General features: G+C 49.6%; 1 protein-coding gene across 12 annotated transcripts in view; it reads right to left on the bottom strand.

The window, feature by feature from the left end:
* The window catches only part of LOC144724850 (tensin-1-like), a 140,187-nt gene that overhangs the window by 20,182 nt on the left and 103,688 nt on the right, over nt 1-16,317 (bottom strand). For 7 of the 12 annotated variants that reach the window (XM_078604218.1, XM_078604236.1, XM_078604245.1 and 4 more), the window contains 2 exons: nt 10,764-11,335; nt 8,164-9,421 (listed from right to left, as the gene is read on the bottom strand). In XM_078604218.1, the coding sequence (XP_078460344.1) occupies nt 8,164-9,421; nt 10,764-11,335 (1,830 nt within the window). The remainder of the gene's footprint in view (nt 1-8,163; nt 9,422-10,763; nt 11,336-16,317) is intronic. The other 5 variants (XM_078604201.1, XM_078604228.1, XM_078604192.1 and 2 more) reach the window with 1 other exon arrangement.

Below are 16,317 nucleotides of genomic sequence, written 5' to 3'. Positions count from 1 at the left end.
TCTGTTAATTCGCTCGCCGTCTCGCTCGCTCCTCAGCCGCTCGCACCTTCTTCACTCGGTGATTCATTCACTCGGTCAAGGACTTTACACACCCAATTAGTCGTTCAAATGTAGACTCACTCCTCGACTAATTAACCCCCTGGGAGAGTTATTCAAGTACCCGCAAATTGACTTCCCAGTACTCGGTAACTGACTTACTTAATGACTTAATTATGTCCTTCCCTATAAACACGTGGCAGTTTACTGGCCTTGGTTCAAGTGAGGCTGACAGTGTTTGCTTGTGTTGAAGCAATACTGCTGAATTTATGCACTCACCAAAAGGATGATAAAATGTATAAAAAAAAGACTTGTATATTTTACTCGGAGGGACATATACGCGAGGAAAGAGGCGTACTGTTCGCTTGTTTATTTTGTTACTTAATCATGGACTTACTCACTGGTCCATTGACTTCATTGTAAACTTTATATCCGTTCACTTCCTCAATTGCACGCTTGAACCATGTACTCGCTCAGTTGCAGAGCTGTGCACTCGCTCGTTCACCCACGCAACCGAGAGCTCACAAAGTCGTGCTTTTACTCACGAACGCACCACGTCATTATTCTTTTTTTTCTTCCTGTGGCACCGGCCCGCTCTCACGCTCTCACACTTTAATCGCAGTGAGTTGTTTTCTTCAATTGGCTTGATTCGTTGTTCGCCAGTGCCTGCCAGCTTGTAAATATGGCCGGCTGACCAAATGCTGTATATCCAATTGAAATAAACGATTTAGTTAACTCCCTTAGCATACTCTTTGGTTCTTTCGGTAAAGTCTCGTAGATATAAAATGAATAGATCACGACGTTTCGATCGCAACACAAGCAAGCGTCATCAGGTGAAACAAACACAGCACGTCCTGATCTATATATTTTCTACCCACGTGACTTTACCAAAAGAACCAAAGAGTACGGATTCCTGCAGTCACGAAATCTTCAAATCCTTTAGCATACTTGTAACAAGCAAAGGCATGAAACGTTAGTCGTCTTCTTCTACGAACACTGTTTTCTCCTAAAATACATTGTTAATGATGCAGGGTGGTGAGTTATTGTTTTAATCATGATTATATTATGTGCCTTTGCCTCCCACTAGCTGGCTGACTAACTCTGCATGCTGGTTTTGGAGATATATTTTGCATCCTCCACCGCACTTACTGGGTAATCACGGTCTTGTGCGTGCACACGCTCATTAACTCCCATTGAACCCTCCAAGGCTCCAATACACGACACCGACACTTGATCGCGAACAGTTTCATCCAATTAGCATGCACGTCCACCCCCATTCATAATCTACGATGCCTTCAGTAGCTTTTTTGGCAATATTTCCCTGTAAAAAAATATAATAATTATTCCCAGTGATCCAATGCTGGTGTCAGCCACAGCGGAAAATATTACAGGCAGTCCTTACACCCCCCCCCCCACCACTGCTTGGCATAAACACTACGGCACAATAGGCCCTTTCTGCCCCACTGAAAACAAAACCGTCTGCCCTTATTGCGAGTTGCAGCGGACAACACAGCGACACATGCTAAATGGGCTGAGTAGCTGCTCAGAGTGTGGCTTATCTGCTGAATATCCCATGAGCTGAGCTGATCTACCCTGGACACCATTCCAATTGAGATGTTCCATCTCAAGGGATTATCCAGGTAACACACTTAAAAAAATGTATACTTTCCATGACATTAAACCTTTGCATTACGGCTGTCGGTACGAGTCACAGATAAGGCGCGTGACACCATCCCAGCGTCCAAGCTGGCAAGCGAGACTCACGATCCCAGAGCAAAAGGATACGCTCCTGGTTGTTAAGGAGGCTTGCTGAACCATGGGGGGGGGGGGAGTTGATCGACTACCATTAGCGGTGGAGTCATCCGAGGGTATGCCCTCTTTGATGGACGCTGACGGGGATTGTTTAAGGGGCCGTGACCTATGGACCGTGGGCCCATGCTAGCCGCAGGAGTCAGGGCTTCAGCGGAGCCGAGTGGGTTCAGCAGGCATCAAAGGAGTGAGCGCTGACAGGTGCGTCAGACAAAGTTGGTCGTTTTGCAGAGACCGGATTGTCCACCCATTGTGTTCCTGCCTATGACCAAATGGCCAGGAATGTGACTGATCTTGTCAGATCTGGGAAGCTAAGCAGGTATGGCCCTGGATAGTGATTGCAAGGGTGACCACCATGGCCGAGACTTTGTAATAGACTCAAGGGGGACACGTGGTGGGCAGCAGAGGGAAGTGAGCAACGTCCATTGTTGCACTGTACTTCTAAGTTCCCATGCTACCTGCAGGGTAAGTGGAGGCCCGCACCCAGCATTGGATTGGCAACGGACTGTACCAGTACACATGGACATGACAGACAGACGCACGAGTGATGTACGTCGACAGCTTCAATGTTTGTGGTAACTTTATACCCCTGAGCACAGGTCAGTGCGATTAGCAGGGGTCAGTGGCGTTCAGGTGTGGCGTGAGTGGGCAGTGGCTGACGGGAGGGGTGGTGGAGTCACACGCTAGGTTCAACCGCTCAGCGGGCCCAAGGTCGCGAGGCTAGGCCCGGTACAGTCTCTTTCGCGTGGATGTCGCGATGACTTCACCGAGGAATTTCCGTTGGTTACTAAACAACAAGCGAAACAATTGACGGCTTGACCCCCGGGCCTCCTCAATGGAGCCAGTGTTCATCGTAGCTGTGCGCTGTCAACTGTGCCTGCACTGTGGAGAGATCTCGCGTGCGAGTTGTGCAGAAGGAAGTTTCCTTGTGGCACGTCAGGATGGCTCTGAAGGTTGTTTCACAAGAAGGTTTTCGACATCACATACCAAGGGTGTCTAGTACATGGCTATCATCACGAGGCTCAAATCCCAATTTGCATGTGACTCAGCACCGTCATCATCCCTGAGGTCACTAAAATGAGTACCCACTTGGGAGGACGGATATTTTGGTGAGAAGTCAACAGTAGTTGTCTTCAGGCGGGACAAGTCCTCTCTACAGCAACATGGTTTCCTATCACACTTTGGACTGCCCATGGGGATGAATGGCTGTCATTACTCATCATGGCACGAGGACTGCTAGAATGTTGATGCTGTGGAAGTAGGAACTCTTCATGGACACCGAAGTTAAAACTAGTGCGCTTGCAATCTCAGCATTGGCTAATTTTGAATAACCACGCTCGTGCTCTCTAATACGCAAGGGACAATGATTAGCCCAAGCCAGGCTCATACAAAGCCTTCTGGCCTTGGAACAAGAGAGCCTTGGTCCTGACTGAGGATTCCGCTGGCCTGGAAATGAGTAGATGACCCGGCCTTAAAAAGAAGTCCAGAACATTAATAACGTTGCATTTTGAATTGGCACACATTTGGTCAAAACAAATCTTTAGTAAAAGTGTAAGTGCCATTGTGCATCGCACTGAGCTGTAATGTATTCAATAAGAAGTATTGAGACCCATATGTACTGCAGCAGAAAGTCTTTGGCTGAATAAACAAATTAAGTGAAAATGTCCCTTGTTTTTCTAAGTTGGTATAAAGTACAGACATGTTTTTGTGCAAGTGTTTTTACAACTAACCACAGATGTCTACATAGCTTTGTCAACATCATGGCTCTGTGTCCATAAGTCTTATGTAAGTAACATTGTAGCCACGCGCGTGTGTGTAAGTATCGATCGTATTCTGTAGTTACAATGTAGCTGTGTGAGTAAACCTTGGGTATGCAGTAGTAACAGTTGCGCCCGAGTGCTTGAGTAAGTTGTTATAGTAACATTGTACAATTGTACGTCAAAGCCGTTATAGGAGCATTCTTCATCCAGGTGTGAATATTTAGGCTGGTCACCTGGCCCGGCGGCAGCGTGTTCGCCGCTTGTCACAGAAGTTCACGGTTCGACTTTAGCGGCCGCCCTCGACATTACAGCGAGTTCATTAACTTGTAAAATACGCCCCCTCTGCTTCACAGTGGACACTAAAGATTCCGTGGTGACGTTGGCAAGAGTGGGCCATTGGGTCACGGCTTCGTGGCCCAAATGTGCCACGGGTGAAATTTTACCCGCAAAATTACTCGATTGGGATTGTGCGTAGCAACCAGCGCCACCCCCCCCCCCCAACCTCCAATTATGAACACTTGTAGGACCCTCCTGTAAAAGAGTCAAGAGACTCCAGTGAGGCCCTCGTGGGTAGACAAGCGGAATGACGGTGATGATAGTATAGCACTGCATCTCATGTGCCCTCTTTGTCAAGGTGACCGCCTGAGTTTAGGGTTCGTACACGACAACGTTAATTTTCACAACGGCTAAAAACAAACTTTTGCACAGCAGACCCATTCAGAAAGAGGACAATATTACATTCGATGGGAAAACAAAACTGAGCAATTTAACGTTGCATCAGCCTTGTGATATAAAACAAACATTTTAGATATTTAAGGGCACCTTAAACAAGGGATCTCGGTGACAGTCACCGAATTAATGATTAAACATATTCAAGATATTTCTCCGCTTATGTAAAACAAGTGTTAATCACCTTACTCGTGGATTTTAAATGAATTTCGAAAAATAAAATGTCACTTAATTGTATTTTACTGATTCTGATTGTGATAAAACAGACCTGAGGGGGTATCCTTCTGTACCCATTCAAAAATTTTTTTTTTAACCCTTTATGTTGATAAAATAGCGGCACTTTCGCGCAAACTGCTTAAGTAACTGTTTCCAAACCGCTAATTCCACTGCACTGCCTACTTAAAACTCCCAGTACAAATTCCTCTCGCCACAATTGCTAAGCCAAGGAGACATCTAAGACGTACACCGTACTGGAGTGTTAACAGTCACTATGAACACCGTAACTTCGAACAACTTATACGACAATCGCCGCCGCCGCGACTGCCCGCGACACTCACGAAAGCCGCCCCTCCGTGGCACTTCGGCGCACGCCGACGATCGCGAGCAGCGCCATCAGGGGGGATGGCCACGCGGCCGCGATTACCTCTTGCGGGCGCCCACTCGGAGACCGCGGGAGAGTCGCCAAGCCCTCGCGGAGCACCGAGGCTCCCCGGTGAACCGCGCGGAGGGGGGAGGAGGGTGGCCCCGGCGGCCGCTTTAATCGCTGCTTTCACTCGCCTTGGGGGCCGTGCGCTCGCCGTGCTCCGCACCGCGACACCAGGCTTTGTAAACGGATCTGACCCGGAGTCGGAGGGGGCTTGTCTGATAAAAGTGGACAAATTTAGCGGGGGGGGAATAGAACAGCGGCACCCAGAATAAATTTGTGCCGCGGTGAGCTGTCGACGAGCCGGGAGGGCCCCCCTCTGCGCCGGGCGGCGGTGCTGCTTCTGAGAGCGTTGGGCGCGCGCTCGGCCCACGAATGCTCTTTGCCGCAGCCTTTTAATTATGATCGGAGTTGGCTCCGCTGCAGAGTCGTGCCTTGTGCGTACATGCACACGTAGAACGCCCCCCCCCCACCACCGCCACTGTGAAAAAGTGCTCGGGAGGACACGAGCGCACGTCCGCGCTCGTGCCCACGCACGTCCGCGTGCAGTCATACAAAGACTTCCACACATACACATGTGCACCCACAAACAAAACAAAAATCCCCAGTCTCGCCTTTTAGGCTGTAGGGGAACAAAAAAACGACGTTAGCGAGCACCTATTAAGGCTGAGGAAGCCCATGAAGGGGATGTGTGTTGGCAGCACCCTGCTCAACCACCTTTATCTTCCCAATGCCAATGTTAATGCACGGAACCAGGTCCTCATTTCAGGCTCTGTTGACCCATGGGAGGCACAAACATGTACACACAGGGCTACAAAAACAAACCTACGTCCATACACACACATCCAGCAGCACACGTGCTCACGCAGTTGTTCAAAGTGGCATGTATTCGTACCTATACTTAAATGGATTTGAAGTTAACACTTAAGCGTAGGGTCTAAAATCCTGGTGTTCCATCCATTGTGTGGTAAAGTACACACACAAACATGTTAGCATTCACACACGTACTGTATGCACACGTACATGTACGTACGCATGTGCACGCTGTTCCCAAATAAGCCTTTCGTTGTCTCTATAAATGGCCGTGTGGTCGGAGCCTCAGCACAGCTGCATGAACCCGCTCCCTCCCACACACTCACTCACGGAGCTTGATGGCCATGCCTCTCAAACACCCAACGTGTGTGGTCCGTCCTGACACCTGTCACTCATTGTTCTCTTGCCCCTACTTATTGCCCTCTGTGCAGATGTGTGTGTGCGCACGCGCGCGCGGGAGAAAAATCACGTGGTGGTGGTGCAGTGATACCGCGCACCGTGCGAGGAACCCAAAGACTTGACTTCCGATTCTTAGGAGTGGTATCAGAACCTGCTCTAAGCCTCCACGTGGATGACTCAGCCTTAAATGAGTGCCTGGTGTGTAGCAGCAACTGGGAGGTAAAGGCGGTCGGTCACGGACCAGGGCCACACAATCCCCCGAGGTGTTTCTTTGCGGGACCTAACTTGTGCTCACTAAAAGCACAAGCCACGGACAGGCACCGTGGCTACTTTGTGAATGTTTGATGTTGGTTTTTGTTGAAGGGTAGTAGGGTTGTGTTCGTGTCATTTCATTATCCTCAATCTGCAATGTTGTTTATAACATGTTTAGCTCAACACAGCGGCGTGTAGATGTGTTGCCCTTTGCGTGGCTGGGTGGGCGCAGTGGTAACACTTGTGTATCACAACAAGACATTCCTGGGTTTCGATTCTTGACTCGGGCACCGTTCTGTTTGGAGTCTCTGTTTTCATCCCCTGATCTAAACGGGTTTCCTCCAGGTTCTCCAGGTTTCCTCCAATAGCTAAGAAATACTTTACCTAACTGGTAATTGGTCAAATGTCCCCCACTAAAAAACAAAAGACAAAAGACTTGGCAGGACCCTCCTGAAAAGGAGTCTTGAGATTCAGCGAGGATTGCCTGGGTTAAGAAGTGTACAGAAAATAGTTGAAGAAGCCAATTCCGGAGACATTAAGAAAATAATGAATGAAATAATAATCACCATCATAATTTATTTAAAGACATTGAATAACCACTTGTGTTGTGTGCAGTGCATTGGCTACAGATGCCTGCTCTGTGGTGGTAGAACCTGGAATGCAAGACTATCACTAAGTCGGCAGAGAGAATACACTTTGTAGAAGCATTGTTATGTATTTAAACTCACAGAGGCAAACCAAAGTGCCTTCATTAAGACTGCCACTTACCGTGTATAGTAGGCAATGTTCCCCGTTGTTTGTAAATATGTTGATGCTCCCATGCGGTTATGAAACTAAGCCTCTATGCGACTGCCCCTAAACCGCAGCCAGCTTCAATTGACCAAATAGGCCCACAAAAATAACGGGGACACAACCACAGTCTCTACTCAAACCCACCTCTGTCTCTATAGACATCATTTACGATGCAAAGAGGCACGAAAAAAAACGTAAGAATTAGCCGACACATTCTCTAATCAGAGCTTTTGAACAGCAGCAGCAGCAGCAGCCTGTTTTAACAACTCACAAAACTTGCCGCCTCCTTTACAATTCACACGCCCTTTGAGGGCCAGCCTGGTCAATATAAGAATTATAAGCAGAGGCATTGACTCTCACTACAAAACATCTACCCGTGCGAAGTTGAGATTAGTTTCGCATTTATTATGGCAGCAAGTTTACTCAAGACTAATTCCACATATAAAGTGGTTTGTCTTTGGTTGAATTGGCTCTTATGTAACACCGTCTTGCTGTGTGCCGTGCATATGCTTCTGTGTGTGTGCGCCAGTCGGTGTGAGCAGTATTGTTTTCGATTTGCACAAAGCCCCTTGGCTTTCTCTTCCTGATTCTGCAGAAATGACACATTGTTGATGCATCCCTCAAACTGTCCTTTCGCGAAAGCCCAACTTTAGCATGCTGACAAACACTGACAAGTCAAAACAAGAGTGTCCATGGTAGCCTTTCTGAGCCAAACACACATGGACGTCTGCATACGCGAGCACGTTTCTATGCGTGTGTATATGCGTGTTTGTTTTGAGTCGTAAGTGTTGAGTGTAAATATACGTGCGTGTATGCCTGCCTGCGAGCGCTGTCCTTTGTTACGTGAACTCTTCGGTGTGCGACCTGCGTGTGCGAGGGTAGCAGCACGCACGCATGTACATGGTTACGTCGGGTGTGCACCAGACCGACCTTGCTGCGTGATCCCCGTCTGTTCCCAGTGAGGACCCCCTTGCTGAGCCCAGCTCCGCTCCGTCAGTCCGGCACCGCGCCCCGGAAAAGTGGCCGACCCAACGCTGCCCGTCTCTCCCGGCTTCGCTCGCCCTCCCGCCTCCCTTGCCGGTGGCTCGGAGAATCCCGGCATGCCCACTCCCACACTCGAGCCCGCGCTGCCGGTTACGGACGCCGGTGACTTATAGCTGCCACCTGTCGAGGAGGCATTTCTGGCATTCCCAAAGTCCCGGCCACCATTCCCAAAATCCGGCTCGTCCTCCGAACCCGGGGCAGGCCACTGCAGCCGCACGTGCTCCGGGTGGCACCCCGCTTCGCTCGCCCGTGAACCGAGCGGGGTAGGAGTCTGACGCCGCAGCGTGGACAAGGGGGTGCACGTGGGCACGGGCGTGAAGGTGGGGTCCAGGTCCAGGATCAGCTGATTGAGCGTCTCGAGCGACAGCTCCAAGTCCTGCTGGGACGGGGACAGCGGGGGTCCGTCGGCGCCGCTGCTCGGGCTCTCCCGTTGGCCGTGGTCGTTCTGCCGTCCCTCTATTCTGAGGGCGGACAGCGGCGGCGCGGGGGAGTCGCCCCCGCGAAGCGTGGCGGCGAGCTGTCCCCCGCCGCCGTGCGAGCTCCAGGAGCCCACGCCGCGCTGCACGGCGTGGCGGCTGCTGGAGCCGCGGGCCGGTGTGTGCGGCACCGCCGGCGCGCCCGAGTCCCCGCCGGGCTCGGAGTAGATGATGTTCTGCTGCGTGGGCGCCGAACACGCGGCGGTGGCGACGAGCGGAGTCCGCGAGCGGTACGTCAGCCCGTACTCGTCCACGCCCGCCGAGCCGCCGGGCCCGGCGTTGGCGTTGACGCCGGCGTTGGCGTACATGCTCTGCTGCTGCACCCAGCTGTGCGTGGGGCACGGCGTGTCTTGCTGCGGCTCTTCCACCGTGTTGTAGCCGGTGCTGTCCGACAGCAGCGAGCACTGGCTCACTTTGTGCGGCTCCGGCAGGAAGCCGTAGCGCCCGGCCGCGGGCCCACCGTCGCCACCCAGCCCTTCCCCGCCGGGCCCGGCCCCCGGAGGGCTCAGCGTGCCGCCCTCCAGCGAGGAGAGCGTGCCCAGGCTGTCCACGCTGCGCAGGTCGTGCGGGGGGAGCAGCTCGTCGTCCAGAATGTCCGTCTCTCGATCGTTCAAGCCGCCGCCGCTGCCGGCACCAGCCCGGCGCTCGGTGTGCACCTGGACCAGAACCTGAGCGAGAGGGAGATGGGCAGTCGGTCAACAACACACGGAGCCCCAATGAGCCGATCAAGAATAATAATGATGATAACAATGCGACGGAGAACTACCGTCTGGGCCTTGAAATCAACCTCAATGAATCGTGAATTAATGATAAGGGAAATGCAATCGAATGAAAATAATGTGAAGGATAATAATTATAGTCAAACTTCAGTGTTTCTTTATATGCCAATGAACATGGAGAGATGATGACAAATACAATGTCTAATAACGTTTTTTATTTACAATGTATTGTTTAATTTGATCGTAAAATTATGCTTAATACACAGTTTTGGTTTATGTTATGTTTTTCACTTTTCCCCCCAGGTTAATTACGATTGTGCGATTGGCATGAGGCATACTTTGAATTTACACTAGTTTATGTATCTATGAATTTGTAACAATACGAGAACAACAAATCGATGACACCACACCATATGCTCATACCTCACTTAGCGCTCTGCATTTTCAGCGATTAGTCACTTAGGCTCCAAACGCTCACCGTTATTAAACTGGAACATCAGCATCAGCATCAACATACATTTATAAAAAAAAATCAGATGTTGCGCTGCACCTGAGGCTAAAAACACGAGTCAGTCAGCCTTTAGTCACTGCTGCACCACGGTATAATAAAAACAAATAATCCAACAGATAAATCATCGTCAAACCTCCAGAAATGACTCAGGGTTGCCAGCTGAGATGAGCACCCCCGCCTTGCTCAATCAAGCAGGAGCACCCACTGGCTTGAACAAAGACCGTGGTCACCACATTACGTGCTTTCACATGCGCTTCTGCGGCTGTCTGGAACGCTCTTCCTTCCGATATTAGGAAGCCACTGGAGCGATGGCACTTTTAAATCATCTACATTGCAAAGTCACCTCTTGAGAAGTGCTTTTTGTGTTTAGTTTGTTCTCCTTGCCCCCCTCCCCCCGCACCTCCGATTAGCACGGTTGGCTACTTACGTCGCGTAACAAGTTCAACATACATACGTGTTGGTCATAATAGTGATGAGGCTGGTTGTAATTACCGGCGAAACGTCGTACTCGGAATTGTAAATGTTGTGGGTTTACTTTTCAACACACAGTCTGCTGAACGAAGAATAAAAAAATAGGCATATTTTGTTTACGTGACAAACCTTACTAATTGGCTGTGTCGGGTGATGGTGGGTTTAACGACATATTTATATTTACACGATCTGACCCAAAAAAAACCCTCTATTATGTATAATATTGGTCCCGAAAGCCTACGTGTTAAACCGACATGTTGGTCAGGTGACTGGCTGCACAGCCCTATCAAATCGACCCAGACGACTCACCTTGTGGTGCCGGGCTTCTCCTCCCACAGGAATGCTCACGGCGACCCCGCCTGCGTGACCCCCGTTCTGCTGCAGGCCGCGCATGGCGTGCAGCTGCGTCCCGGCCGTCCTGGGGCCGCCCCGGTGAGGCTCGCCCGGGTCGCACGGGTCGCCCCCGTCCAGGCTGAAGCCCCTCAGCAGCTCGTCCAGGTCCCGCTGCTCGCTCGCCGACGGGCCTGACGGTACGGACGGCGCGGGCGGCCCAGGCTCGCCACTCCTGCCCGCGGCCGTGAACTCGGAGGGCGACGTTGACTGTGGCTGTTGCTCCTGATGATGATGCTGTTGCTGCTGCTGTTGTTGTTGCTGCTGCTGCTGCTGTTGTTGTAGGAGTTGGTGCTGTTGTGGCTGTGCTTGTGGCGGCTGCGAGTAGGGTTCATTAGCTGTGCGCACAGAGGCGGTGGAGTGGCCAGAGTCGCTGCTTACGGAGAGAGTGGGATGAGTTGTGGCTGTTGGGGCTGAGTGAGTGAAGAGGGAGAGCTCTGGGGATGCCTCACCCCCAGGAAATCTCTCTCCCTGTTTGCATGATGAGTCTGCTTGGGAGGAGGAGGGACAGAAATGGGAGGGTAGCGGAGAATGGAGAAGACAAACAACATGAGTAATTATAGTTCGCATCAATTATAACATTCTTACATTTCTCACGGAACTTGCACAAACACGTATACATCATTTTCATTTACTGCACTGTCCATACTGGTGTGACCTATCCAACCAACTTTTCTCTCTTGCAGTGACATCAGGCAGACCATTGTAATCTTGTGATAGGCCAATAACTACTTGAGTAAGCATTATCCTTCCATAAATTGCGAACTATGACTTACGCGAGTGAAGTGTACGTGGTTGAATTTTCTGCTCATAACACATCACCTGTGTTTTTACAATGTGCAAAAAAATATATATATCATCGTAACGCGTATGCAACGATTTGTTTCATACGAGTCCCACGAAAAGGAATACAAAAAAAGCAAGCAAATAAATAAATTACCGGCTCACACACGTCTCGTCGCACAAGTCACTCACTCATCTCTAAGTCATCGATTTAGCCGCGTCCGTTAGTGGCCGATTACATGAAACACAATGACTTCGGGCGTCGGAATACTTGTGAGCTGAGCACTGTATGTTGTTCAGCACAAAGGTAACTTGGCGCAGTCTCACGGTTGGACGACTGTTCAGCTAAAATGCAGCAAGGATCAGCTTTCAGTGTACGGTTTCACCACAAGCAAATTATTTCATTTTTTCCTGTTACACTGTATTTGGCTAAGAACGGTTCTTGCCGAAACGTTAATCAACACTTGCCTTCGGCATCAACAATCCCCACCTGCATCATCTTAAATCAACAATTTTCACCATCGCCATAATCAAAGTTATCTTGCTCTATTAATATCATCATCGAAATTGTCTTCACAACAACACACCGTTGACATCAGCGTAAAGATTCCAACCTCAACGTTCTCAAATATCATCACGTCCTCATCACCATCATCATCGTGACGTTAATCCCCATCCTTAATGCTCACAGCACCTACATACTCTCGTTTCTCCGCCGGCAGCGCGATGAATATCAACCGTAACATAAGAGCCAAACTTACCGACGGCAAAACAATTCGCAGCCACTTTCACCAACCGCGGAGCAGAACGGCTTCACCTGGTTACCCACCAAATAAAAGCCACCGCGGGAGCTTTTCGCGAGTCCTCGTGACCTTTGTGTGTCGGCGAAGAGACTCGTGTGTGAGTGAGCGTGCCGTGCTTTGCGTGCGGTATAATAATAATGACTGTCCTCTGTTGGGATTCCTGGCTCCTTAATTCCTAAACAAGTGACGGGGCTCGTCTGGGGAATTGGGGCCAGGAAGTGCGTGGGTTCAGCCGCCCCGAGGCACCCCATGCACTTCCAAAGTGAATGTGTAAATATATAAATAATAAGAGTCGAGCCACCACACCCGGCCCCCACCCTCCCCATGTGCATGTAGGAACGCACCACACCCCACCCTACCCCCTCGTGCACTTCAACCTGCCTCTCTTCCCACACCCCATAGCAAGGCCCCCCCCCACACACACACAGTCTAACCCCCGACACGCACACACACATCCCAGGACGAGTGCACACACGCACGTGTGCACACAGACGCAGCAAGCCTGCACAAGCTGCGCATTCACAACCCCGAGGTGCAGTGTTGTGCATACACACAAAGATCTCCCATACAGACTGAACAAGACTGCTCTCACTGCACCGGGTGATCATTTAAAGGCTGAGTCGACCTAGGGGTCAGTTCAGATAATTGTAAACTGGCGTTAGACCGTGAGTGGGAATCGAACTCGGGTGGCCGGGTTTGTCGCGCAACGCGCTAACAGCTAAACTCACACAAAGCTTGCAACACGAGCCCCATGCACCGTTTGTATATAACGAAATCAGATGTAATTTTGCATTTTTAACGAGCAAAAAAAATATAGCAATTTGCAAAAACCCGGCCAATTGAAGCCTATTAACAGTTACTTTGTTGTGAACCACAATACCAGCACTGTACGTTATAGCCAAGGAACACAGCTCCCGTTACGAATGCAGAAAAATGTTACTCGTCAACAGAGCGGGAGGGGGGTCATTGAGCCTCACTCCACCGTGGCTCGGAGCCGGATCTGGGCAGGAAGCTGATTTAAAGACCCTTCACCCCCCATCAAACCTCCACGACGCCGAGGAGGGTGGCAATTCCCCAGTTAAGGAGCGTTCACGTAAACATCGCCGCCGGTTGTAATGACTGCTGCCTCAGGAATGCTCTGTAGGAACGGCACACAGTGTCTTGGATGTCTATCTTCCCGACTGTCTGGTTCTCAGTAATGCAGTGCCGTAGACTGACATGCCGTGTCAAAAGCATGGCTATCAATTGTGTGCATCTTTGCCTTGATTTAACCGATGCCGTAAAACAAAAAAAACCCAATGCGTATTATAACTGTGTCGCATGTGTAGGCACTGTATACCAACAAGGTGGCTCAACAAAAGGTACCGTGCAGTAATAATTGAAATATAAAAAAGCCACCTTTGCGGTCACTTCCCTAGGTGATCGTTGATCAGCGTACACAACTTCAACAGGTAACTGGAGAAAGCTCAGTCAAATACAGCGTTTTCGGGATGGATAATTTTAAGGGAATTATTTTTTTAACACAAGCTAAGAGCAATAATGGAAGGAAGCAAAGAAACGGCACGACACACACACAGACAAGTGCCGGCGATTAGAAGGCCTGGCAGGAGGAGCGCGATCGCTGCTCATTGCAGAGGTTCACGATTCAAATCCAGCTGCCGCCCTGCTTATTACTGTGGGTGCGTTAACCATTAAAATACGAGCCCTCTATTTCACAGTCGATGTTAAAGTAGGCCGGCTGTGTGTCAGTGTAATGGTCCAAAAGTTAGAAAATGTTAAAATTACCAGCAAATTACTCCATCGGAATATACATAGCAATCATAACCCCTTGAATGTAAACACTTTGGCAGGACCCTCTTTAAAAAATAGCAATGCGATTCAGTACGACTATCCTGGCTAAACAAGCACAATACTATCATAAACCGAGACGAGGAAACATATCTCTGCTGCCAGTGTGGGGAGTGAAAAGGGACAGCGAAGAGATGGGAGTCACCTGGGCTGAGAAATCCTGCAGACGCGGTCCACCACCAGCAATCAGCCCGTTCCGCAAGCACATGTGCAGGTGATGTGCTCAACCCCCGTGGAAAAATGTGGCATTTGTAGCGGGCAGTTACAAACCACCCACACGCTACGTTGCCTCCCCTCCTGTCAACACGTGCTCCTCCCTCCCGGAATCCCTAACTGATCCTTCCCTCGCAAGTGCCCTTTATATCAGGTCATTCACACCCTCACCCTTAATTTAACCCTTAATCTAGTCGGGGCAAGTCCCTCGCACACTCACCGACATGTACACACATGTACACACACACACACACGAAAATGTCTTTGGGTCATAATAGCAATGACGAACTCCTGTTTCGACCTTTAAGATCTCTTCCATTCTGGTACAACTACGCTTTGATCAAAGGGAAGCGTCTCGACACCTGCAGTGCGAGTTCTTTGCCTCGGTGAGGACAAAGAATTCCGACGTGTTACGAGGAAACAACTGCAACTGGTGTCAAATGTACATATACACACACAAAGATACACATTTTGGAGTATAACATGCTTGGGGTACAGGGATTTATTCAACATTTTAAACACGGAAAAAGGGTGAAAATTCCATCACGTATGCTCTGTAAGAGCTCTGTAAGAGCATACGTGATGAAATGTGTTGATAACGCTTGAACGACCCCTTTAGTGAACGCTAATATTAAAGTTGGGACGACACATTTGGAGATTGTGGTGCCAACGGCCATGCATTTCCACCTTGTCTCTCTCCCATACTATGCTAGTGACCACAACGCACACGGTTAGTAATGTTAGACTGAGAGTTTGTCGAGGGGAAACTCAGGCCAGCTTCAGATTCCAATTGCCACTCACGCTGGTGCATGGTGAGGAATTCAAATGCGGCTCCACACACGCACTTCTGCGGTGCCCTTAACCGTCGCACCATCGCTCCCCACACAAACACATGTCCACACACAGAATGGCAAACATGTGTGCACAAAGCACACATACAAGCCACGTACACAGTCACAGTATATATATTTTTATACATCTATCCCTGCTTGCTGTCATGGTAAGCCTTTTGGCCTCAAGATAGACTTTGAATAACCGAGTTGGTATTCTGTACCACAGCAGCAACTGCTGCTCAATAAGCCCTTTTCCCTTTAATTAACGCGTGTGGTCAGCTTTACCTTTCCTGCTCACCTGTGGAATTCCTTTTATACTTTTACTGCAAGTGTCTTGAAAGCCTAGTTATTACCGGGTAATATGACCAGTTTCCAAATAACACGCTGTTAACAATCGTTCATCTGTTGTAAAAAAACACATTGTTTGGAAAGGCCCATGCAAGGCGAGTTGGATAAAGGGGGAAAGTTCAGCTGTCAATAAGCTCTGTAAAGATGACTTAATGCTAAACACAGTTGTAGCCATACCTTTACTGAGCTGGGAAGGCCATTCGAAAAAAAGGAGGCGTGTCACTCAAAGGGGGGTGCTTTTTTCTTAAAGGTAAAAAAAACCCAAACCCCGTGTGAAGATGTACAGAACTGTATCTTGGCGTTCGTGAATGCGCTTGCCGCTTGTGATGTTTCGGCGCACTCAACGTCTGCACTTAATTACTGGGCATTAACAGTTCATTACACGCTATTGTTATCCGTTAACAAACACATCTTCACGGGCACTAAAAATAAACCATTAGGGGGGCTTTATGCTAGCATGTGTACATGACCTCCAATGCCCCTTGGAGGTATGCGTGCAATAAAAGGCACCAACAAACCCAGCCCTTGGGGAACCGTCGCACATTCCACTCACACAACCAGGAGGGCATGGCTCTACTGGCTGTGGACTACCCACCCCACACAGAGTACTGGTAGCCTCCGTAACTCGTCACAATGTACGTGCCG

The sequence above is a fragment of the Lampetra planeri genome, chromosome 2, assembly GCF_965212315.1.
Source record: "Lampetra planeri chromosome 2, kcLamPlan1.2.h2, whole genome shotgun sequence".
Taxonomy (NCBI): Eukaryota; Metazoa; Chordata; class Hyperoartia; order Petromyzontiformes; family Petromyzontidae; genus Lampetra; species Lampetra planeri.
The sequence above is the reverse complement of the archived record's forward strand: the minus strand, read 5'-3'. Positions and strand labels throughout refer to the sequence as shown.